At 39.7% G+C, this 25,926-nt stretch overlaps 1 protein-coding gene across 2 annotated transcripts in view; it reads left to right on the top strand.

The window, feature by feature from the left end:
* The first annotated feature begins 281 nt into the window (after positions 1-281).
* GUCY1A2 (guanylate cyclase 1 soluble subunit alpha 2) overlaps positions 282-25,926 on the top strand; it is a 150,286-nt gene continuing 124,641 nt past the window's right edge. The window contains exons 1-3 of one of the 2 annotated variants that reach the window (XM_021529359.3): positions 282-607; positions 14,800-14,861; positions 15,347-15,468. In XM_021529359.3, the coding sequence (XP_021385034.1) occupies positions 353-607; positions 14,800-14,861; positions 15,347-15,468 (439 nt within the window). In that variant the 5' untranslated portion in view covers positions 282-352. The remainder of the gene's footprint in view (positions 608-14,799; positions 14,862-15,346; positions 15,469-25,926) is intronic. The other variant, XM_085593422.1, reaches the window with a different exon arrangement.

Here is a 25,926-nt window from a genome sequence, read left to right as displayed (position 1 = left end):
CGTGATCCCCGCGGAGCAGCGAGGGAGCCGGGGGAGGGGAGAGCGGGGCGGGCGGCCGAGGCAGAGGAGGGCAGCAGCCGCCGCGGTTGCCGCCGCCGCCGCTTTAAAGGCTCCCGGCGAGCGCGGCGCGGCACCGCGCTCCCGGCCCGGCGCGGAGAGCCGCGGAGCGGGCAGCGCCGCGCTCTGCGCCGGCCCCGGCGCGGCGGCTCCGGCGCTGCCTCCCGCCCGCCCAGGGGCACCCGCGGCCATGCGAGGCGGCCGCCCCCGCGCCCGCCCAGCTCGGCGCTGCCCGCCGCGGCTGCCCGCCGCCCCGCGCTGAGCCCGCCGCCGCCCCAGCCCGGCCCGCGGCACCATGTCCCGCCGCAAGATCTCGTCAGAGTCCTTCAGCTCGCTGGGCTCGGACTGCCCCGAGACGAGCCCCGAGGAGGAGGGCGAGTGTCCCCTGTCCCGCCTGTGCTGGAACGGCAGCCGCAGCCCCCCCGGCCCCGCTGACATCCCCTTCGCCGCCGCCGCCGCGGCCAGCGCCGGGGCGCGCCGCGCTCCGCGCCGCCGGCGGGTCAACCTGGACTCGCTGGGCGAAAGCATCCGCCGCCTGACGGCCCCCGCGGTGAGTGCCCGCGCCGGCCCCCGCCCCGGCACAGCAGCCCCGGCTGCCCCGCGGGCTCCGTCCCTGCCGGGAAAAAAGCGGCCGTGCCCGCTCTCCGCTCCCTGGTGGACCCGCCGGGTCGCTGGAGCCCGCTGCCTCTCCGCGCCCGCTCCGGCTGCCGGCTGCCAGCCCCGCAGACTGCGGGAGTGCAGCTCCCGGCAGCCCGCTGCTGGAAATCGGGTCGGGAGTCACGCTTAGGCGCAGCTGCCGCTTTGGCTGGGTTTATAATTTCTGCCGAGTCCCTTTCTGAATGAAAACGAAGCAATAAAGTGCTTATCACTGGTAGTAGCAACATTTTTATTTTTTAATATAAAAAGTTACATCTGTGTGGTGCATGGTGTGCACATCGTTCCTGAACAATGAGGGGATGTGAACTTTTACATTTGTAGGGCTTCTCTGTGCTGAATAGGGTAAAACAGAACAAAGTTCTGGCTATGCGCTCGGAAATATTTCAGCAACAGATTTCCCTGTGCCTCGTGGATGTGCAGACATTACTGACAGATCAGTTTTTTCAAAGCAGACTTTGAAATCCACTACTTAATGATTGTCTGGATAGCTGCATCTGTAGTTGAGTCAGGGACCCATTGTCTGTATGCTGTTAACATCAGGAGCGAAGTTAGGTAGAGCCTGTAACATATGCTGGTATAATTTTGTAAGACTGAAACCAGTGATTCAGGAGCTCTTGTAGATTAGTGTGAAAAAGAAGGTTTTTCTCCTGCCTTTTTGTTTTGATTGTGCTATGTTCCTGTACATATGTCTATGATCACTGCTAAAATTTTCTCCTAAAGTTTCAGCTGCAACTGAATGTTTGTTTGGGGTCTGAGATAGTTTAATGTTTAAAAACATAAAACATTAATGGCAACAAGTAGTCTTAATGTGCAGGGCAACTGTATCTGTTATTGTGGCATCATATAATCTTTTTCATATTATTAGGCAGTTCTGGAAATTCCTTATGAGTCTCATCACCATCAGCTCTCAGTTTGCATTTGTTTTAATAGACTCTTTTCTGTTTGGAGTTTAAACACTGGACAGGAGTAGACAGGGTGTTTAATGGGAGAAGTTTTAGTGCATTAAATAGCTAATAGTCATCCAGTAGCAGTTAAGACTTTTCTTTCACATTGATTTTTTTCCTCTCCACTGGGAATCTGGTCTTGTAATGCTGTTATTAATAGATGATATTTCAGGTGACCTGTCTTGTTTTAGTATATTAAAAAAAAGAGAAGCTATTTAATTTGATAGTAATGCAATGATATAATTAGAGCATTTGTTACCCCAACTATATGAAGTATTCAGAAGTAGTTCAGCACAGTATTTTGAAATAACCTTAGTATTTGAGTTTTCTAAGCTTTGCCTGTTACCTCCTGTATTGTGCTGCTATAAGAGACAATTACAGTTTTACATATAAATTGATGAATTTGTTTTCAAAATAAACATATTCCTTGAATTAAGACATGAATAAAACTCTGATAGATCAAGTCCTCTTTCTCCCCTGCTTACAGAGAAATTTTATTTAAGAATGCAAAAATTTTGTCTAACTTGGTTTTAATGTCCCAAACAACAGCTTTCATTATTTCCCTGGGAGGTAATTATAGCTATCCTTGTTGCTAAAAAAAAAATAGGTTATTTAAAAACTATAATATGATACACATTACTTAAAATTTCCCTTTTTATCTTTGCTTTGTAACTACAGCTTCATTCCCATCTTACACATTTTGGCATAAATTAATGTCAGTAAGTCAAATAAGTCTTATTGTTCTAGTCTTGGTTTAAGAAAAGAACCATGTCTCCTGCCATTTTTCACTCAGAGAAACCACTGTTAAGATGCTTTGTTATTTTGTGCTTTTCTTACTGAGCTCTGTGATACTGAATATATGCCTTCATGCAACAAGTCAAGTTACCATATGTCTAACACTTTGGATCTGATTATTTTTTCACATCTACTGATATAAATCAAGAATAACTTTAATTAGAAGTAAAAAAAAAAAAACCACTTTGCCTATAAAATTGATTTAATAGGATTCATTTATATTGTTTGTTAAATTAGAAGGCAAGTCTGAAGGGAGCACTGACAGATGTTCTTTCTAAACAAGAAGCTCTAATATTTTTTTATAGATGTAGATAGATCTTCATTCCATAATACTATAGATGGGGTCTCTGTTAAATATATAAACATATTTATGTGCATACAGATGTATATACTAGATATCTAGCCTGCAGGGTTTAACATTGTCTTTTCAAACATGAATGCAGCAGTTATTTTTCCTCATCCCAACTTTCAAAGTTGAAGGATGCTACAAGTTCCTGATGTTTATACTTAGCTGTAGTTTTTTGCGCTTTCCTTCAGCAATGACTAGGACTGAATACTCAGTAAAATATTGTTTTGTGTTTCCACTGAAGAAAAATTTTGTGTGTGTATTTAATACTATTGTACCATGAAAGGAGTTCTAAGTGGTAGCAGGAGCTAATGAGAGCTGCTCTGGGCACATGGAGAGCCTTGAACAGAGCAGGAAGGGGCATCCAAGGGGCAAAAGAGCATTGGACACCCAAGAGGGGTGTGCATAGGGCAGAACAGCCAGAAGGCTGTGCAAACAGGCTTCATCTTAGGAGAGGTAGTGCAAAAATGTGTATGAAATGTATCTCCTGTGCAATTAATTCATGAATTAGTACAGCTGTATTGTCAATTGTATGAGACTCTGTAGAATGAAATTTGAGATATATTACACTAAAATATAGAGAAAATAAGTTACTACAATTTCTTATCACTTGTAATCTTGGTCTCAATTTTAGCTGAGTATGACTTTGCACAAACATTACTTTTTGTGGAACTGTGGGAAAATATAAAAAAATGAACATTGCTGTTGCAGCATTAAATCCTCCCCATTCTCCTTGCTCCCAGACAACAGCTTCTAGCACTTTCCAGCAGGCATGATATTCTACTTTTTCTCTTATACTGATTATTTGAGATATTTTTTCCTGCAGTAGTTATACTAGAGGATGTAGGGACCTGATCCCTCAATCAGCACAGGTTATGTTCCTGTGGGTTCGTAAATGTTCCCCGACATGCTTGGATAGGTGAAGGATTGCTGTTGTTCATCTGGAATGTACTCATTGCAAACCCTCTCTTTTCTGAGCGCCAGAACTAGAAGGATGATAGGGCTCACCTCCCACCAAAACAGCTCTGTATTTTGGGGAAAAATGTGTGGTGATGAGACCTCCATCCACATCCCACCATTGGCATTCGTGGGTAGGCTGTGCTGGGGAGGCAGGGTGCACTGGGCAGGGAGGCAGAGCAGCAGCAATGCAAGGAGAGGCAGCTCTTTGTCCCAGCTGCACTCAGCAGACTAAATGTGCGTGTGCTGAACATCTCATCAAGTTGCTGCCCTGCTGCCTCCCCCAGAACCAGTTTGCTGCGCAGCCAAGTGCTTTGACATCAGAAGGGTGGAGGCGCAGCCTGGCGCCCTGCCCGTGGGGCCGGGGAGCTGTGCTCAGCACCTGAGTGTGAAGATGATGGTTGGTGGCACCAAACTCTGCTGCCCAGTGCAATAAACCCCAGGCTTGGCACGCAGCTCTCGTGGCTCCATTGGCTCACGAGGTCCTGGCACCAGTGCTCCCTGCATATTGCCCCATGACTGTCCCTGCCCTCTCACAGCCTTTGATCCCTGTGATGTTCCCACAAGGCTGAGTGATTGTGAAGGCAGCTCCTATCCATTCTAACATGTTCCTAAATCATGTTCCTGACAGAACACAGATGTCCCTCTGTCCTCCTTCATCTGAACCACTGTTGAATGGTCTTTGGTTATGCAGAGAAATCTGGAGCCAGATTCAGCTGCTCTCAAAACAAACAGTTGCCCTTGTCACCAGGCTGGGTTCAGTTTATTGGAGATAAATAATAAAATGTTGGGAACTTTATAGGGACATTGATTTATGACCTTGTTTTTAAGAAATAACTCGGTAATTATATGCACATCACAAGCAAATTTAATGATACATTCTCTTTTTGATTCCAGCATTGCTATTGTGTTTCATTTTAAAGAATTATCTTTACACCCACAAAGACATAAATTTTGATTAATTAAAAGTAGAGAACATGATACTATATGCTATTCATCATCAAAATAATATTTTCTGCCATTAAGGGCTGTTCTATAGGAGTATGGTATCCTGGCATCAGCTGACATAGCTTGATTCTTTAAAAGTTTAGTTTAGTATGTTACTGAATTTTAGTTCCTTGCAGCAATTTTCACATTTGCTCCAGTTCTATCTTGACTTGTATCCAATACTGAGCTGAAAATAGAATCAAAATCAGAAAAACATAATTTGTCACTGATTTGAAAAGTCAAATTCTCTGGTCCCATCTAAGAGGCACAGGCTATCCCTAAAGGAACTGAGAGTGACTGGGTATGCGTTCAGAGTAGTCTGTGTACCCCTAAGCACTGCACTGATCTTTCTGAAACACAAATTACAGCATAACACAGCATTAAAGTGACTAACACTTCCATTTGATTTTATTTTCTGAAAGGCTAATGTAATGCATCGCTTACAAAACTGTTACGTGAAAATCACTTCTGTTATACTTTTCTGTTCATTTAGAATTATTTCTGCTATTCTTTACAGGCCCAGTTCAAAACACATTAATGTAAGAACACTTCTTCCCCTGTGTTATTTAGGAAGCTGCTACTGGCTGCCGCCAAATAGTTTGAATTTAAGAACTGTCTTTTTGAATACAGCCCTTTCCCTGCCAGTAGAAGAAAAGTGAATGTAAAGGCAGTCATTTATGTTAGTGTGTAGGCTCTGACTTATGTCACAGAACTACTGTAACTTCAAATTGCTTAATTGCAAGTGAATCCTCCAGCGAGCGGAGGTGGGGTTTTGGCAGAGAAGCTGCAGTGTAGCAGCTTATATCAAACGTGGCTCCATCATAAACCTCTACCACTTAGTGTCCATGAATACTACTCCTTTTACTAGCTTTTTACTTCTACTCCCTTAACAAGCTGCTGCCACTAGAAGAGAGGTAGCAAATTGGTTTTTGCATAAGATTTTGTAAAAAATTTGCACAAGTATTCTGAGCTCCTAATGATTTACATTAACACATTGTGTATAGCTAAGCTCTGATGTTGTAGAAATGACTTCTGCCTGTCTTTCTGAATGAAATAAGGTAATGTCAAATGAAACCCGTATCAGTGCTATAATGAGCTTATTCACTTAGTAGCCCAGGCTGGATGAGATTTTTATATGAGTAAAACCCTTCTCAAGAATGTGGGTGTGAACCATGAAAATGGTGAAGAGAGACACATTCTATGAAAAACTTCTAATTTCTCATTTTAGCAGGCAAACAGAATGATTTTTTTTTGAAAGTATAATAAACTCAGACTTTTGCCAAGTATCTTCCAACTTAACATAGACAAAAGTCAGTTATACAGAAGGTCACACAAGCAGTCTGTAGCCAATCAATCTGTTATTTCATAGCCTGAAACAAGAGCTGTGATGTCTTAAACAAGAACATTCAGGAAAATATCAATATGAGAATCACAGTGGGTTTTAATTGTTTGTCTTGTTCAGAAGTTTAACATCTGATGCAAAGAAAAATCAGCTTCAGCAAATAAAATACTAAAAAAATTATCTGCACCCAAGGACCTGCAGAATTGTATTGACCTTGATGAAATTTTATTGAGTGTGTGTTTAAGTATTTGACATCTAATGCTTAGACCAATCATAGTAATATTGGCTTTCTTAACGTTTGTATGGTTCCAGGCTGAATCTTCCCTTCAGTGTTTGGAGAAAATGTGTCTTGGAAGCATTCATAGGTTGCAGACATGTTTGCTGCCTGGAAGCAGTGAGCATATCCCTGCTATGCTGGGGAATAGGCTTGCCCACGGGCAGTTCGGACCTGCTGGCTGACAGAGCAGAGTGTGGCACCACTAGTGGTGATCCCACAAAATTGATTTAAATTGCTTTGCACTTCTCTGCCTCTCCCCTGGCCAGAGTGTGCAGGTGCAAATAGAGAAAGATGTAAGGGAGTCAAGAATGTCATGATCATTAATATGTGCCCCTACAAAAGCAGTGAGCCCTCATGGCTGCATCAAAATGAGTGTGAATGTCCTTCACTTGAAACTGTTTGAGCAGAGCCAGTCACAGCAGTTGGTTGTACTCTGATGAAATGCATAATGTTAATACAGAGGAAAGCCTTCTCTTGCCTTCTACCTCTTGTGCTAATGTTAAAGGCTGCTATGAAGTGGTTTGAGTAAAAGAAGTTATTCCATCTTGTATCCAGATTCTTTCTATGTTTTCCAACTCTCAAACTAAGTTTTAGAATGAAGTTGAAAAAAATCTGTGGTTTGTCCATAGGGCTCAAATGGATAAATACCTATGCAGAGCTGCATATGAAATTAGGTCCAATTACATTGGAGAAATCAGTTCTTCTTCTATCTCAGCAGAAAAAAATCCTTGAAAAGATCCAACCTGTAAAGCTTTTCATTTCCCATCAGTCTGCTGGAGTAGCACTGATGATTTTATGTAGTAGATATCAGTTGCATTAAAAGATGAGCAGGTAGCATTAGCAATAGATCATCTGTTATAGTCTTACCTACTGAACCCGTTCGCTCTGCAGCACAGAACAGTTTTTCTGTCCATTTCAGACCAGGCTGAAATTCAGAGATTAACAAAGTGATCACAGCTGGTGTTATAAGGGATAGCACCCTGAGATACTTATCCTTTGCTGTCAAGGAGTTAGGCTAGATGATTTAATAGGTAATTTCCATGTGTAATGTCTGTGGTTCTTCTAGCTGAAAGGCAGCTGGGGATGCAGAAAACTTACAATTTTTAGTTATTATTTAGCTCTGCTTTATTTCTTCACAGTGTTTGCATTGTTGCCATGAAATAGTATTGGGCAAAATTCTTAATCTCACTGCTGTTTATTAAATTAAGGCAATTCTCTGATGTGCAGCAGCATTTCTGTGTGAAGAGGACCCCAGTTTGTGTGAGCTGAGAAGCAGAATGGTCTCAGGTTTGTCTGCCAGTCGCACTGACCCCGGGCACTGCACCCTCGCACAGTCCCGACTGGATCATCGTGAGCTGTTGCAGGCAGTTTGTTTTGCCTCCAGCTGTCAGTCACCCTGCCCTGGATCCCCAGACAGTCCACTCCTGGGGATTATGCATCTTCCTCGTTTGATACCAAATCTGCTGCTAGTCATGGAGGTCTGCAAGCAGGGGGTGCTTTTATCTAAAGAACAAACATCTGGAATTGGGAAGCTGGTCTTCATTAAGAAGATATATTTTTAGCTCAAATAGAAGCAGTTAAAAAAATAGGTGCACCTTAAAATGCTCAGAATCTAGAGAGCAGAACTATATTTTTTCCTGATTATATTGTCAAAAGAACTATTAAATCCCTAAAGATTATTTATTTTTTAAAATTTCAGATTATTGCTTATGTTGTGACTCTGTTTCTCCATTTCTGATTTCTGTCTGTTCCCTTTCATTCCATTCTTCAGCTACTGGGAATGGGACAGGGAGAGTGCTGGCTGTGCAGGACCTACTAGGGAGTTTTCCTCCTTTCTGCATCATCAGAACATTGCTGGATGCTAAAGGAGCCTTCCTTTTCTTTTTCAGTTCTGCTTTTCCCTAGCCACAGCAATTTCAATGCTTCTCTCCACTCCTGGCACTTGGGAGTGTTGATAAATGTTTTCTTCAACTGGAGCCTTGATTCTTTGTTTACAACCTCTTTAATTCAATATTTTGCTGATCAGAAGGACAGGGAGGGAACAGTTTTTCACTGCTTACATGATCATGGGGTAAATATTAAAAATACTCAGACTGAAAATGACTGCTTTGCCATTTATCTTCTTTTGCATGGGCAAGATGCACACCTGCTCGCGTGTGCTTAGAGATCTGCAGTCACCTAAGCACAAAGACTTGACTAAAATTGTTTTTAAAATATGAAAAAGGGAATTTTTGTCATTAATGAATGATCACCAGCAGTGAACCTGATGATTAAAATCATACACATCTGTTGAGTTTGTGATTGAACACTTGAAATTTGAAGCATTTAAAACTTTCAGTGTCACAGTGCTGATATGGCTGATGTCCACAGGCTCTCCTGCTTGCAGGGGTGCTGATTCCTCTGGGAAGGACTTTACAACTCCCCAGGACACACAACTGTGGGGAGCCCCCTGACCTAATGGACATACTTCAAGAAATTTTGGTAGAAGCAAAGTGGTTTCTAGCAGAGCCTGTTAAGCTCTTCAGTGCTTCAACTTCCACGTTTAAAATTTTAAGCACTCAAGTTTTTAACAGCATGACTGCTGAAGCCCTTCTGAAGCTCAGCTAGGAGCCACTTAGCTTTTCCAAGGGAAAAAAAATCTTTGAAACTTTGTTAGGCTTAAGGAGAAGCTGTCTATGTACCTGGCTGCACTCTTGGCAGTGCTCTCTACAACCCTTTTCTTCCCTGATTCCATCTGAGTATCTTAGGATGCAAAAGGAATGGCATGGAGAATTTGAAACTGCATTTATGTAAATTTAGACTGAGTCATCTGGGATACTGTGTGCAGTTCTGTCACCTCAGTGTGGGGTTTGTCTGTCCTTACCTAAACATTTTAAGATGTCGAAGTCTGTAGCAATCAATCAATGTCTCTTCTAGACAAAAGAAAGAAATGGGTATTTATAAAGACTGAGTCCTCAGGCACGTATTAGATGCCAACCAGAGGATGAAATGAATCACTGTGGGTGCCTGCAGTTGGGCAGATGAGCCCTACTGTTTATTTCCAAAGGTATTGCAATCAAATGAAAGACATTTCAGAGGCAACTGAAAATGGCTAGAGAATAGACTAAAATCTCAGTCCTCTGAGAAGATTGGAAAGTTTATGTTTGATTGCCTTAGGAAAGACATTTGTAAGAAGGGATGCAGTAAGAAGGGATGCAGTTAAAGTGTAAGTTCTTTCCCCTTTACCTTGAATACCAAAGCAATGAAGCTGTGAGAAAAATGAACTCAGAAAAAAGCCACACAGTTAAAACTAGAATCCTTTTCCAAAAGAAGTAGTCTGAGTTTAAAAGCCCAAGAATATTTCAAGTTCATTTAGACAAATGTCTTCATAAAGATTTTCTCCAGTTAGTCATAGAAGGAGTTTTTGAAGAACTATTACTCCTCTATCTTCAGGACTTGAACCAGTTTTGTACTACTGGAAAGCAGGATGAGATCTAGCAGGAAGGGCACATTTCTCTAGGAGTGCATCGTGTAAACATTGGTGGCTGGCAGAGTGACAGTGGGTGTCACGGCAGGGCTGCCACTGCCAGGATTGCTGCCTGGTGGTGCCAAAGGCTGGGCACTCTGGTCAGAGAGCAATGAGGTACCAGGGGGAAGAGCTGTTGTAGATAGTGAGGGAGGATGGACAGATCTTTCCAGAGGCCCTGCAGAGTCAAGAACCTGAGCTCCATGTTGAAGAAGAGAAAAATAGAGCTGAGCTTTGAGAGCCAGGGTTAGAAACTTTCCAGGTGGAGAAGGCTGGAGGTTGGTTACTGCTGACAGCATAACTAAGGCCCCTGTTCCACCTGTGATTCATCAGGTACAGAGAAGGTAAAATGCCCTGTGAAGAGGTGGGAGAGATGACCTCCCTCCCTTCAGATGGGGCAGCAGATCCAGCAGAGCTTCAGCCCTTAGGAGGTTCCAGAAGAGGAGGTGGCAGGTATCAGAAGCCCTCTCCTGAGGAGATGGAAGCCTCATGTGCCAGCCTGCCGTGCTGTCGCGGGTGGTTTGCCGCTTGCCGAGGGCAGGCACAGGAGCGCTGCAAGGAGGCTGCCAAAGCTCCTTTGTCTCCTGGGCTGTGACCGCTGCTGCTCATCCGTGTGGGCACCCGTGATGCAGCCAGGGGAGACCTCAGGAGTGACTGCACGGCTCCGAGTGCAAGGGTGAAGGGTGCAGGTGCCCAGCGGGTACCTCAGTCCCGCTGGTGCAGGGGGAAGGCTCTGGCTGGTGCAGGCACATCTCGGAGCCAGTCTGTAGCTGTGATGGTGGTGCTGCTGGCAGGGCTGTGATCTCCAGGGACGTGGGGTGTGCTCTGAGGAGCAAGGACTGCTGAGCAAGAATCTGACAATGTGAGCTGAGGTCATCTCTAATTGGCTGCACAACCTTGTGAAGGCGGCTTTAAAAGATGCTTACTGGGGAAGAGGGTTCATTCTCTGAAGAAAAGGGTGAGCAGAAAGATGCAGTCTACAGCTAAACTGAGCAGGGTGTGTAGGGAAGATGGAGCTAGGCTTTCCATGGAGGTACAGAGTGGAAGAAGGATGAGAGGCAAAAAAAATGAAAGATGGGAGTTTAAAATCAGAATTATGGAAACAAATGAGATGTCATGAGGGTGTTCAGATGCTGGCACAGGTTCCCATAGAGGTCCATCCATGGAGAAAATTAAAGCTTGTCTGAAGAATGACCCAAGCATCCAGTTTTAACTCAATTTACTGTGAGTAGGATGTTGGTCTAGGAGACTTCTAGAGGTTCTTTCAAACCTGAACGACTCATTGATTCAGTCATTTTTTACAAATTATTCTGACACATTAGGGTTGGCCATGGCCTGATGTCTGAATTCAGTTATTTCAGGGAAGTCCTCTATTCTCTGCCATGCAAGAGATCAGTATGAGTATCTCCAGTGGTCCCTTATACTTTACATATAATCATGTCATATGGAGCTTAGATATGACCTGGTATGGCAATCCTTGGATTAATTTACAGTTATGAATAAGAAGAATTTGTTTTACTTTGATTTGTCCTTAGGCACGTGAACAGATGTGACTACTTCTCTTGTGCTGCATACAAATATTCGTCAATCATCATAATCAAAAGGAATTCTTGACATTACATTGTTTAGGTAATAGTCCCTGGCTTATATTTACATTAAATCCTATAATTTTAAGTAGTAATGAAACTTTACAATCTCTTCAGTAAATAAGTGGCACTGAGCACCTAAATGGCATTACAGTGGAGGAGGTGTATGGTTAAAGGCTTTTACCTCCTTGAGTGGTAGAGCTCTGCTTCTGGGAGAGGTCATGTGTGCCATGCTTCTAGGAGAAGGTTTAGATATTTTGTCTCCATCCACTCTTGCTACTGGATACAGAAAAGAGGTGGAAATGTTTTCCTGCTCATTCTCTGCCTCATGGGCAATGAATTATCAGTAGTGGAAGAAGCAGTGCACCAAATTGCCTTTTGTGGGCAGCTGTAAACAGGTGTCATATCTCTTCTCACTGTTTTGTTTAGACACGACCCTGGTTACAGAATTACATTTGTAGCAAAATGACATTCACCAGTGATGAAATACAACAAACTGAGAAGGTGAGCATAGTGACTCTCTAACGATGCACAGCAACATGCCATAATAATTCTTGTCAGAGATGAAGAAAGACTTTGTGACTCCTTTCATCAGTTTTCATTCTGGCTTTGAGTGCATTATATTGAGCTCTGTTTATGATGCATGTTTTAATAGTAAATCCTATTTTTGTCTGTACTTAATTTCTAAGATTCGGTAGGAGTTGCCAGTGAAAAATGGTGTGAGTTCATGGGGTTGTTTAGAACTGTGTGACAACAGCTAGGCAACTGATTTAGCTTTCAGGAGAGAAAGTTAACGTGGGATTTTTTTTTCTTTTTTTCCATTCAGCACTGTAGGAAAAGGGGCATTTACCACTGAAATAAGTTCAGGACTAGGAGATTGCTTGTATTGTCAGATCTTGAGGTAGTCAAAATGATTTTTCCCTCATTAAGGAGCATATATGTTCCAGGCATGAGAAGGACAGAGACAATCTGTGGATGATTGCTCAGGTGTTTTAAGTTACAAAACTTCTAGAGAAGTCAAAAAGCTGTTTTTCTTCCTCTCTGCTGTGATACCAAGCATTGCTGCATTTCATATGCTTGCTGTAAAAGCACTTTGGGACAACTGGAATGGAGCTTTAATTTAGCAATCAAACATTTCTATTATTCCCTATTTCATGTCAGAGGAGTCGCTGGTGGAATACTGATTGTGTGTAGGGACTGGGGCTGAGGGGAATGCTGTATGGAGATGGGAAGTGGCAGCTCTCACTTCTTTGCTTGAATCTATTCTGCTTTGCTTTGTTGCTGCTGTGAGAAAACACATCTCTTCTATATGTCAAGAATGGATTTTTTTTTGCCTGCTGAGCACAGGGAGGCTTCTGAGTCTTGGTGAGAACATGCCATCAAATATATTTGCAGCCCATTAGGCCTAAAGACTTCAACACCTGCTGTAGCAGTGAGAAGGATAGCAGTGAGAAGGAGATGGTTTTTTTGATATGTGATGATTTCACTCATATGATGCTTTCATTGTGTTTTACAAGAGAACATGCAACTTGTTAAAGCCTTTTGGCACAGGTAGCTTAGTTCCCACAGTGAAGTAAAGTGATTACCTGATAGAGAGTTAGCAAGAAAAACATCTTTCAAGGTTTGCATCTATGCTGAGCTTTTTTTTTTCATTCATAGGATCATAGAAAAGTTGGGTTGGAAGGGACCTTTAGAGGTCATCTAGTCCAACCTCTTTGGAATGAACAGGGGTATCTTCAGCTAAATCAGGTTACCTGCAGAGAGCCCCATCCAACTCAACCTTGAATGTTTCCTGGAATGGGTCACCTACCACTTCTCTGGACAACCTGTTCTGGTGTTTCACCACTGTTGCTATAAAAATCTTCTTTCTCATATCTTGTCTAATTCTATCCTCTTCTAGTTTTAAACCATTGCACTTTTCCTACTGCAACAGGCCTTGCTAAAAAGTTTGTCCCCATCTTTCCTATATGCCCTCTAATGCTATTGTTGAGTGCATGCATTTCAATTCTTTTTTTTTTTTTCAGTTTTATTAATTTATTTTTTTAATTCAAAAATGTAGATGTTTTCTTACAGTTTGGTATTAGAAAATAATTTTTTGCAGTTGTACAAACCTAGTGTAGCCTGGTATACAGTTTTTTCTTCCTGCTGTCATCAGGACAGATGACTCCTGCAAACTCATGGGCAAGTGTTTGAGCAAGGTAGAAAACTCAGCTCTTGAACTGCTGAATTTGTAGGTTGGTAAGAAAAATTTGAGACTTTCAAAGGTGATTGTGGTTTTAGAATGAAATTCCTCTAATTAAGGGGCATTTTGACTACTATTTTCTAAAACTATTAAGTATATATTCCAAAAGGCAGGAAAAGACCAAACATCTCCAAAATTCCAGTGTGCGTTGCTGTGAGTCTGATCAAAATGTCCATATGCACTTTTGATACAGAAGAAAAACTTATAAATCTCATATGTGTATCTCTGTCTGAATTCTGGCACCAGGTCAAAATAGACAGGTGAAGAACCTCAGATTTGACACAAGATAGTAATTTTTGAGGAATAATATTGTGTCGTAAGTGACTTGGAAAATTCAAGAGAGAAAATTACATGTATATCACATGTCCTTTATTTGTCCAAAGATCTGTCATGAATTTGTTCAAAATAATAGGGGCCACAGCAGCAGTAATAGTAAGACAATAAACATTTATATACATAAGAATTTTGGTGAACAGTGGTAATACTGCAAAAAACAATTACGTACATATATAGTTTGGTGAACCCCTATTAAAGTGAAATAGCATAGAAGAACTTGAAGCAGGTAATGATTTTCTTCTGATGAACTTGACTTTCCTGGTAATCTGAAAGATAACTGAAGAGTTATAACTTGTCAGGAAAAGAAGCCAAAATAAATTGCATCTTTATAATATTCTTTATTAGAAAATGCTCTAGGGAGCATATAGAGTTTAAAAACTCAATGCCTTTTCCTGATGATACTTGCATCACAAAATAATGGCATTTTATTGCAGACTATTTCAAATTAATTATTTTAAATTAGTGAGATAGTTGGTGGGTGATAGTTTTTGAGAGCTGTTTTTGAGAGTGAAGTGTCTCCTTTGTTATGTGCACCTAGCCTTATAAGCAGTATTAATTATGCCACATTGTAAAATTCTTCCTATTTAAATGGCAAATAAGATACAAGGAATGAATAATAATATTTCATATCTGTTGTTGCAATGGGCATATGGCAGGTAGAAGATAAAGAGGAGTAAAACTGGAGAAAAATAGTTAATGGAAAGATCTGTTAATTGAACTGTGCTACAATTCCCTAATCTCACAATTTTTAAAATTATTCTTCCATAGCCTCAGACCATTCGGCAGACTCTTCAAAAGACATTGCAGTATTTTGAGCATCAAGTTATTGGGTAAGTGTTAATGTGAGGTAGTGAAAGGTGCATGGTAATGTTTTGCTCTGTGCTTTCTAATTCACAGCCTTACATGATAAGCTTTTTAATTTAAGTTTTAATTTTTTCTCTCAAATTCTTAGAGATGCTTTGGAGTAGCAATATGTAATCTGGATGTAAATGTTAAACTGCTGTGCAGTCCTGCTTCTGTACAATCCCATCAGACAATGACTGCTTAATGAACTATAATGTTTCTTATAAAAAGAGAATAATGAATCTTTTTCAGTCATAGAATATCAGGTTGGGAAGGGACCTCAAAGCTCATCTTATCCAGCCTTTCTTGACAGAAGCATGGTCTAGACAAGATGGCTCAGCACTCTGTCCAGCTGAATCTTGAAATTGCCCATCCTGGTGCAATTAATCCTTAATCCTTTGCCACCACTTCTGAAAGACATTTGTTGTCTTGGCATTTGTATAAGGAGTTGTTATAACTTTTTTTTCTGTAGTTACAGAGATGCAGAGAAGAATTTCCACAATATATCAAACAGATGCGCCTATACAGACTGCTCTGGCAATGAAGAAACTGAAGATGTCTCAGGAATTCTCCAGTGTACAGCTAATGTGCTTGGTATGTGTTTTTTCAAGGGAATTTGTTTCCTTTAATTGGAAGGAAAGTTTACTTACCAGCCTAATGCCAACAATGAAACCAGAAATATTTGCTCCAACCACAGAAATTTAGAATATAGGCAGCAACATACCAGTGCACTGTTATTACATTTGTCTCCTTTTCTACATACATATTGAATCTTTAAGATTATCCAGATGTGATTGTCAGTGGAGGCAGTGAATGTGTATTGTGCAATACCCAGTGATTTGAGAAGTTTCAAAGGTTTTTGGCAAGTGGACTTGCTTCTGTGCAGGCCTTGGGATTATCTCTAGTGTTTTTATAGAGGTTCTGCAGAACAACAGACACTTGCCATCTGTGGGCCTGGTGGATCGAGGGCCTGAGAAACAGCAGCAGGGTGTACCAGAGACATGAAACATTCTGAAAACTTAGATTTTCTTCGTCAAGAAGCATAACACTGAAATCTGACTGTGTACGATGACTGAAGATAAGTTTTAACTTTCCATGTCAGGGGAATATGGTGAGGTGATAGCCTGCTCACGTCTTCGCCATTGTATCCTACTGACTTAAAATACTTTTGGCGGATATGCACTGTGTATCTGTCTTTTCTATTGCAAACTGTTAAACAGACTTGGTGTGCTCTGTGAAACAGCAAACATGGTCTAGTTTAGAGATAACTGTATTTCACTGACATTCAAAATGTTGTTTTTTTGGTTTTTTTTTTAGCTGTCCAGTGTTTTATTCTGAAAGATGCTGGATGCTGTCAGGCATGTTACGTGTGCCTTTAACTGCTGCTAGAAAAAGGTGGCATTTAGAACAAATCAAATTCTAAATGTGTCCAGTGGAAGTTACCTTTTTTTTTTTTTTAATCTTCAAATATTTGCATTCTAGTTCTCTAAAACAAATGCTATGAGTGATAAGGCAGCATTCATGTAAAGCAAAAACTTTTAATGTTATCAGGTGCATAATAATATTATAAAAAGCCAAACTAGACATTCAGTACTTATTTCACTATGACACAAAGTATGTGTTATAAGAAACATTTATTAATGACTTTTCACTCTCAAAGTGTTTTTAAGCAGTGTGTTCAAAGTGCTTTTAAGCTTTGTGTTCATTACTATCTTGGGGAACTGTTAAAGTGGGCTTTGTTGAAAATTATGTTGCAGAGACTTTTTCTTGGACAAGTTCGCCTCTTAAAGAGAGTTCTTAGCAAAAAACCCACTTCAGTATGACCAAAACACTGAGATAATTTAAAAGCAATCCCTCTCCCTATCTGGCATAAGAACATAAGGGAATGAGCAGTAAACCCAGCTTCTTTATTTTAACTGTAGCTCCTATCATGACAGGGAAAAAATTAATGGAGGCTGTGTAATTAATTCTCACATACACAGTTGCTTTTCTTGTTGAATAAGGACAGGTAAGAGCCACCTCTGTGAGAGAGGGATGTAACCACTGGGGTGTGTACCTGGAGCAACTGGCATTACTGAGGCAGGAGGCAAGCATGAATATGACTGTGACGAAGGCTACAGAAACTGTTGAACCAAATCTGGCTCTTAGCTTATTTATATGAGCAGTAAAAGGCAGTTGCTGTCTAGGGCTGGAAGAAAATGTTTCCTTAAAGATGCTTGGAAGCATCTTCATGCTCTCTGAACTTAGATACTGCCAACATGATTCACCTCTTCCAGTCTTTTAACCACCTCTAAAAAAGTCATTTAGCATTCCTTATTCATCAGAAGAGTGCAAATGCTGAGATCATTGGTAAGCTTGGAAGACTGTGAGCAGATGCTTCATACTATGGTCCTGGTGCTTACACTGCTCACAGGGAAGTGCTGACTGCAAGCTGTTCACTCAGCTCGGTGCATGTGATTTATCATGTATGAATGCTGCAATTTTCCTCCTGTCAAGTCAGCACGAAAGTAAGTGTGTCACCATTTTCCTGCAGCACAAGGACCTGATTCTCCTTGTTGCCTTGCTGAGCTGCTCTGCTACAAGTCTTGACATCAATAGAAGTCTCCCTGCTTTAAAGCACTGTAATTAAAGGAACCCATGTCCATTCCATTCGCATGCTGTAAACCATGTGTGGTACCAGATCAATCCCACAGTTTTCCTTTACAATGACAGCTTCTGAGGCTTGAGTTTTTATTTTAACTTTTTCTCCTTTCAAAAATAGTCCAGACAGCTTCATTGTGGACTACTGTCATTAATTGGTGCATGCATACTTTTACAGTGTCCTTCATAAACATATAGAAACAGAGAATCCTTTAGGCTGAAAAAGATCTTTAAGATCATCAAGTCCAGTTGTTAATGCAGCACTGCCAAGTACACCACTAAACTGTGTTCAGAGGAGATTGACATTGTTGGAACCTATTTTAGAAATAATGATAAGAGAAAAATGTCCATGATGAAGTATGGTATGTGGATTACTACCACATTTGTTTCTTAGGTGACTATAAACTTGTACTGAGGTATGCTAGAGAGAAAACATTCAGATATGTTGTATCTGAAGAGACTTCTTATTTGACCTTGGGCAAGTTTTTATTCTTTCTGTGCCTCAATTTCCCATCTGTATAATGGAGATAACAGGATTTTAAAAATCCTTTAAACCATATGTCAGTGACATTCAGATTTCAACCTTCTTGAAGTAAAGACATTTTTTTTCATACCCTTTGTACATTCAGCATTTTGAGCAATGACAGCAAATCTCGTTTGGGACTGCTTTTGTCCTCATGATTTAAAATAATTTGATTTCAAGTAAGATTAGAGTGTGCATTTTTACTTAAGTGCTTCCAGAATAAAGCAGAAGACCTTCATATACTGCAAATTAAAACTTCGGCAACAGGAAATTACAGATTAAAACTTTTTTTTGTTGTTTTGTAACTGCTATTGCAAGGAATTTATTCCGAGACATAAAGCCTTCATGACCTTTCTCCTGTTTATTTTTTTGGCAGGTATTCAAAGAAGGTCTGTGCTACTGAGTTTTACAAAGCAGTAGAGAAATGCCCAATTTTCCTTTTTGAACCCCACTCAGTACTTCCAATATATCACATGATATTTCTCACATCCCAAATGCACAACCTTCACCTCACCTCCTCCAAACACTCTTTTCAGACACTGCAAACAATTAATGTAACCTTTGTGAATGCAAACTATTTTTCACTCTTCAGTCCTTCACAAGGAAAGAAAAGAAAAGGAGCTTCACTAAGGCAGTTACCTATCTTTTAAATGGCATCAGTATTTCCTTTGGAGCCACTTTACATCTTTCTGAGGAACTGTGTAATCTGTCATCACTTTGATAGTAAAACTAATGAAAAGTAACCTAAATTTTAAAAGTCCTATAAAAAGAGCTGTTGTGCCAAATCTGTAAAGCAGCAGTAACTGTTCATACCCAGTCTCTAATGACAAAGAAGTGTCTTTGAAAGCCCATTTGTGTATTTTAAACTTCAGGATCTAAATTGCATGTACTGCTGCACCACGTTAGATACACTCTATAAATTACACTTGGTCACACAGTCTGAAGTTACAAATACACTTGTATCAGATCATGGTTTCAGCAGAAAAGCCTGTAGAAGTAATTTTACCTGACTTTCCATTGCATAAGGTACAGAAAAAAAAATCTCCTCCATTTTTTAAACTCAAGCAAATAATTTATACAACAGAATTTATTTTGTCTAATAAAAATTTGGCTCCTAAAATTTTACTACAATTACTTCATTTTCTTTAAAAATGCACAGCACATATCGATGGCTAAGTCAGCTCTGCATGTGGACTCAAGTGTATTGCAGGAATTTTTCCTATTAGGCATTTGTAACTTGATGGATAACAATGCTCTTTCTTTTGATTTTGCTTCAGAGAGTGGTGTGAGGAATTTGCTTGTCTTTCTATCTTTTTGGGCATCTTCTGTTTGGAGGATGATATGGAGCAGTGGCAATTCCCTAGGGATTCCCTAATACCCTGGTGATAAGCTGTATGGAATCCTGGCCCAGAGCCCTGTCCTGTCAGGGAGATAAATTGTGTTTCTGGATTCTGCTTCCCCAAGTCACCAAGGAGGAGGTGGCATCCATTGTTAGTGTAAGGTTTTAGAGAGTTCTTGCTCTGGGTGACATTTGCTTGTCACTACCAAAGAGAACGTGCTGCAGGCTGCTTTATATAGGGCAAATCACTTCATGCCTAAAAATATCTTGCAGGGTTGATCCTTCATTTAGTACAAAGGGCATAATTCTATAAAAGTCATTTGTTCTCTGTACATTTGTCAAAGTTAAAGATCCGTGTTTCCTTTATGAAGCTGAGAAAATCTTAGCTCTTATATGAGGCAATGGCATGAAGCTGGACATTAGGAAAAGTTTATTCACCCAGAGGGTGGCTGAGAGCCTTACTGAGCTGAAGGCTGTTCAATTTTTATTGCTCCACTGCTGAGCACTTGGGCAGTGGTTGCAGCATGAAACCTGACAGAATTCAAGAAGTACTAGGACTATGTTCTCAGGTATATGGTGTGATTCCTGGGGATGTCTTGTGCAGGGCCAGGAATTGAATTTTGATGATCCTTGTGGGTCCCGTCCAACTCAGAATATTCTATGCTTCTATGATCCTCTGTTGTTAGAGAGGAATATATTTGGAATCATCCTGGTAACTATTAAATAACTGCTGAGAAATAGTATATTTGAAGAGGCAGGAAATAATTGAAAAGCTGGTGCCAGGACAGATCTTAGCCTACCATGAGATTAGACCAAGTGTAGTGTTTGCAAAAGGAAAACAAAAGTTTGGTAGATTGAGTGCTTGGGAGGTGTCTGAGAACTGTAAATGCTTAGATATTAAAAGTATATAAATTTTTATCACTTCCCTTTGCACTGAGAACCGCGGCTAGTCATTAGGATGCAACTAATTTAGGATACACGGCCTGATTTATAATTAAAGTTGTTGGTTTACAAATGGCGTAAAAGGAAATGTTACATGGCCCAGAGGACTGGCAATACTAATGGATTCTAATAATACTTTATCCTGTGGGGTCTAAGCTATACACACAGGGCTCCTGTTATTTAGCAGATGTTACAGTGCACTGGCAACACAAAAGTAATCTAAACAAAAAGCATGTAGTTCATGTGATTTCAAAACTGAGATGAGTACATCTCAATTAGAAAAGGACAAATGTTTATACCAAATGGCCTTAGACATCCCACTCTTCTCAAATCAGAGCTATTTATTGCTAGAAAGCAGATGAACTTCCAGCAGATAATGAGGGGTTTGGAATTATGATATACAATAGCATCTTGTGGAGGTCTATTTATAAAGAACATATTCTTGCCATGATTCATTGACTAAATGTAGGTGTTTGTCATTATCTGAGGTGCTGTGAGGTATCTTGTGGCCTCTGTCAAACCTTCAGAAATGTGTAGGTCTCCCTTAGGTCCTTCATCTTGGCAGATACAGTAACTGTTGGTTCTTTTGTAGATGTCTTGGATGCCTTATGAAGACTCAAGGAGCATTAGATTTCTATATTTAGTCAGATGAGTTGAGCCCTTTATACATGTGAGGAGTTATGAGAGAAGATTTTGCATTTCATGGGAAGAGTTTTTGGATTTCATTACAATTTTATTCATTCCAGGAAGTGCAGTTCTGCTCCCCATATTAATTTAAAGACACATATATTTATTTTATAGAAAGAAAAAAACAAATGAAAAAAATCCTTATTACCATTTAGTCTCTAGGTTTACCATGAAACAGACCTGGTCTGCCTAATGTCTAGGAACTACCAATGTAATGACTGTAGTTTTCATGTAATGAACCCTGAGCAAATGTAAGAAGTGAGCCTCCCAGCTTGTGGTGGGGGACATAAAATCATGATTGCTACTTGTAGCTTGGCTTTGCTTGCAGAATTCGCTGCTTCTGAGAGCACTATATGGGGGCAAAAACCCCTTCTTCTGCCTGTTCTTAATATCTCATGTGAGCTTCCCATATCAACAGTTTTGAGCAGAATATTTTATATTTATGTTGAGAACTGGTGATCAGCTCCTCACCAAGAGGAAGTAATTACAATGGTGTGTCTATCACTGGGCAGAGGACAGGGAAAGAAACCACCTCATTAAAAGTGGATAAAAGAAATATTATAGGTGAAAAAGTTTCAGGAATTATTTTTATAGTAGTTGTTCGCATTTATATTCTGTGAAATCTTGAAAGACATGCAGGTCCTGCATGTCACTCTAAGAGAAGTGTTGTATAGATTTTTCAGTTGTGTCACAACCATATGTAAAGGCATAAAATGATGCTACTGTATTTATATAAAAACCACAAAAAAGGTAATATAAAAATGCTATCTCGATTCCAAGGATGATAGAAATTCACAATCATAATGAAGTAAAATCTAAGTCATTTATACAGTAATTAGATACTGGTACTAAGCTCACTTTCAAGCCAAATGATTCATCTACTATACCTTCAGCATTAATCTGTACACAAGAAAACCTTTTTTATTCAGAGACTAAACATTGCTTTCCTTACCATCTGAAATAATTCTTTGGAATTCTGAACTGCCACCTGTCTTTCTGTCCACAGGTCTGTTTAAGGAAAAGATGTTACTGATGCCAAAAATTCGATAATCCAAAAGCATTTAAGAGACACTTGCTATAACTGAAGGTGGCAAATTCTGCTTCTGTTCACAGTATGAGGTCTGGAATTGCATATTTAATTGTTCCAGCCCCTTAAGGTTTGATATTTACAGATTCTGAATGGTATCTCAGAAAAAAAATGTATTTTTCAATGCCAAATGAGTCAGATGCTGGCCACTATGCTGCCATTGTCTTCATTATTTACTTTTAGGAAAAAAAGTAAATAATGTAAGTACTGGATGTCATGTAACTGCTTCTGCATGCTGTACCAGTTAATGAATTACCTTGATTTTTTTATCACATCACATCACATCATATTTTTTAATCACATCAGATTTTTTATCTTCTCATTGCTTCACAAGAGCTTATGATTTGCAATTTTCCTTTTGGGAACATTCTTACCTAATTTCTACACTTCATAATGTACAAAATACTTAAAAATATTGTATTAATTCCTTGACATTTTCTAGTGTATTTTTAGTTTACAGTAACTGCTGAAAAGAAAGTGAAAACCTTTTGCTAGGATGTTATTACAGGACGAAGTAATCTATTTCTGCTCCAGTTCAGTGAAATACTTAATTTGTACTTTGAACCTGTGCTTAAAGACTTTGGTAATTTTGGATCTGGATAGCAAATATAGGATCTCTTCTCTTCATGTCTTTGAGACACATTTTGAAAGAATAATAATTTTTCACAGATCCAAAAGTGCTTTTTAGTGGAGGTCTGTAGCAATATTTCCATTCTGTGTTGCTTTGCCTCAATTTACAATGTGCATATTTAATTTCTCTCCAATATGGACTAGAATAAAAGTGACTTTGTAAGGAAAAGCAGCGAAAAGAAACTACTAAGAAAAAAAAATTACAGTTAAGACATGATTTGTCCTCCTGACATCAATTTAAGTACTAGGATCACAGTAGATTCCTCTCCAGGATGAAAACAAATTGAGACTTATGCATGTTTAGGACCTCATTGCCTATATTAGTATAAGGATTGTAAAGAGCAGAAGCTCAAAATAACGAGTTACTTCAGTTGGGGAGCAGCAGAGAGTGTTGGGATGATTTTTGGTTTATTTTGTATTGCTACCATTTAGTGGAGTGTCTTGGTGAAACCAAGGAAGGCCTTTTCCTCTGCATGAATTGCAAGGCAGTGCTCGTTAGGAAGCCATGCTGGGGTCATACATGAGGTGATACGGGAGTGCAGTGGCCTCTGCATTTGGAAGTGCTGGGCCCTCATACGGATATCAAATATATTTCTTTTTTCCTGGGAAGCTGGATGAAGATTTTGCTTAGAGGTCCACAGCGAAAAAGAAGGAATGGAGATGCTGGCTTTTAAGAATGGAATAGCAAATTGTCAGTTTTGATGAACAGAAGTTGAATCATATTTTCAATGCCATACTCAATTTGAATTATCCCACTGCAAAATCAAACAGAAAAACAATTGTCCAGCAATTGAATGTGAGATGAGTTTGAAAAGATTGGACTTTTTATGTTGATGCATAATCTGAAGGTTGTAAGGAGATTATTTTGATTTTGTTTGTATTTTCTCAACATAAAAGGTAAAAACAGGAAGTACCATACATGTTGAAATTGGAAATCATATTGAATGTAATATATAAAGATAACAACTAGCCTGTGGAAACCTCTAAATGAAGTATGCACTATAGAGACAATGTGTTATGGGATTCTTTTTTTTAGCATGCAGGCTTTTCTACTTGTAATTAAACTATCTCCCAGTCTGGGAGTATTGTCCTGGATTTATCTGGGATAGAGTTAATTTCTCCCCAGTAGCTGGTACTTTGCTGTGTTTTGGATTCAGTATGAGAATGATGTTGATAACGTACTGATGTTTTGGTTGTTGCTAAGTAGTGTTTATCCTAAGCCAAGGACATTTTCTGTGTCTCATGCTCTGCCAATGAGGAGGGGCACAAGGAAGCTGGGAGGGAGAGCAACTGAGACCCAAAGTGGCCAAAGGGACATTCCACACCACTGGAATATCACACCCAGTTTAGAAACTGGGGAAGTGACCTGGATGAGGAAAGGGACTGGCATTGGTGGTGAGCAATTGCATTGGGCATCACTTGTCTTACCATGTGGGTTTTTATTTTTTTTTTCTTTTATCATCATTATTACTATTACTAATATTATTAAATTTTCCTTTTGTTTCAATTATTAAACTGTTCTTATCTCAACCTACAAGTTTTACATCTGATTCTCCTCCCCATTCCACCGAGGTAGGGGACTGAGCAAGTGGCTGTGTAGTGTTTACTTGCCAGCTGGGATTAAACCAGAACAGGTATGTGTAGAAATATGGGTAGCGAGAAAATCTACAGAAGTTTTGCAAAAGATTAGGATCATTTATATGTTAGCAATTGAAGAGGTTATACTGAAGTATGTACAGAATTAGTGCTAGGTGAGCATCTGTTCATTTTTTTCAGCAAGAGAAGCAGGAATAATTCAGTAAAAATACATATCAAATATAATGTGTAACTTTACACAAAGACATCACTATTGAAGCCAATAGCTTTGCAGAGAAATACAGAAAAATGTAGTCTCTCTGTGTGTTTGTGTAACAGGGAATTTATTAAATAAATATTTTTAATTCAAAGATAAATATCATGCTTCATGCAAAAATTATTGTCTTGTTGGTAAGGCTAAGGAAGAAACTTTGTTTATAGGAATATTATGATTTTTGGTTCTGAAGGTTGCTTGACTTAGTTTAATTTTCTTAGTATATCGTAGTGTCTGTTCTTGTGCAGAAAATTCATGACTAACATAGACCAGCAGTTTGGTTGAGCTTGGTCATATCCATTTTTCTATTAGAGCTGATCTGATTTTCTGCTGGTACTGTGTGCAACTCAATTCAAAACTTAAATGTTTTTAAAATTAGTGGCATGTCCTTGAGCCAGGTCATTTACCTGAATTTAATGGTAATAATTCATTTGGCTTCAGGTCAGTATGTTGCATCCAGACTGAACAGCCAGTTCTGCACAGTAGACAACAAGACCAATCTAAGACAATTAGCAAAACTTCAGGCCAAATACTGATATTGAGTTCCCAGCAGTGGTAATGAGATGAGGTTTGTATATGCAGCAGCAAAGTCCAGGAGTGATCAGTTCTGCAAACCTCATTTGCAGTCAGTGGCGCCAGAGCAGCTGCTCCACTGTATAATGTATAATGTATAATACATTTGAAAGGCAGTTCACCTGAGCTGTCTTTTGGGTGGCTTTGTGGGATGTATTTGGCCATTTTTATGAATAACCCAGGGGTTTCTGATGCTGTCCTGGTCCTCTCTACAATCCTAAAGCCTTGGGTGACCCTGCTAGACTGCTCACTTTTACACACAGACTTCTAAAATTGCTCACACTTCACTATACAGAACAAAGAGATTTAAAAGTATGAGTATCTGTTTGTGTATACATATGAATATGATGATTTCTTAGCTATTTGCTATTAATATCAAGTTATGACATTATTGGTATGGGTTAGAATTTAATTCTTTTTAGGTCATAGTGAGTATTTTTTGGTAGGATATTACAATACCATGGTATGCAGGCGTAATGGTAATGAGTCAGGAATTGGCACACATTCTTCTGAGTCAGGATATTAGGGGGCATTTTGTACCAGAGGTACTTTCTTTTGGCTTAGCTGCAGAGATGACCATCTGTGGTCATAAAAGATCCTGGGAATATTTTTGTAATAACCTAGTTTAGTGTCCAAATTTCTTTATGAGTAATAGCATTTGAATGAACTTTCCCAAATTATAGCTATTACTTCTTTTATAAAATATGCTTTGTCATGTACTTATGTTGTCATATTTATATATGTAATTTTATGCATTTTAATTTGCTATTAATCATATATCA

Source organism: Lonchura striata, chromosome 1 (assembly GCF_050655825.1).
Source record: "Lonchura striata isolate lonStrDom1 chromosome 1, ASM5065582v1, whole genome shotgun sequence".
NCBI lineage: Eukaryota > Metazoa > Chordata > Aves > Passeriformes > Estrildidae > Lonchura > Lonchura striata.
This window is presented reverse-complemented; position numbering and strand designations above follow the sequence as displayed.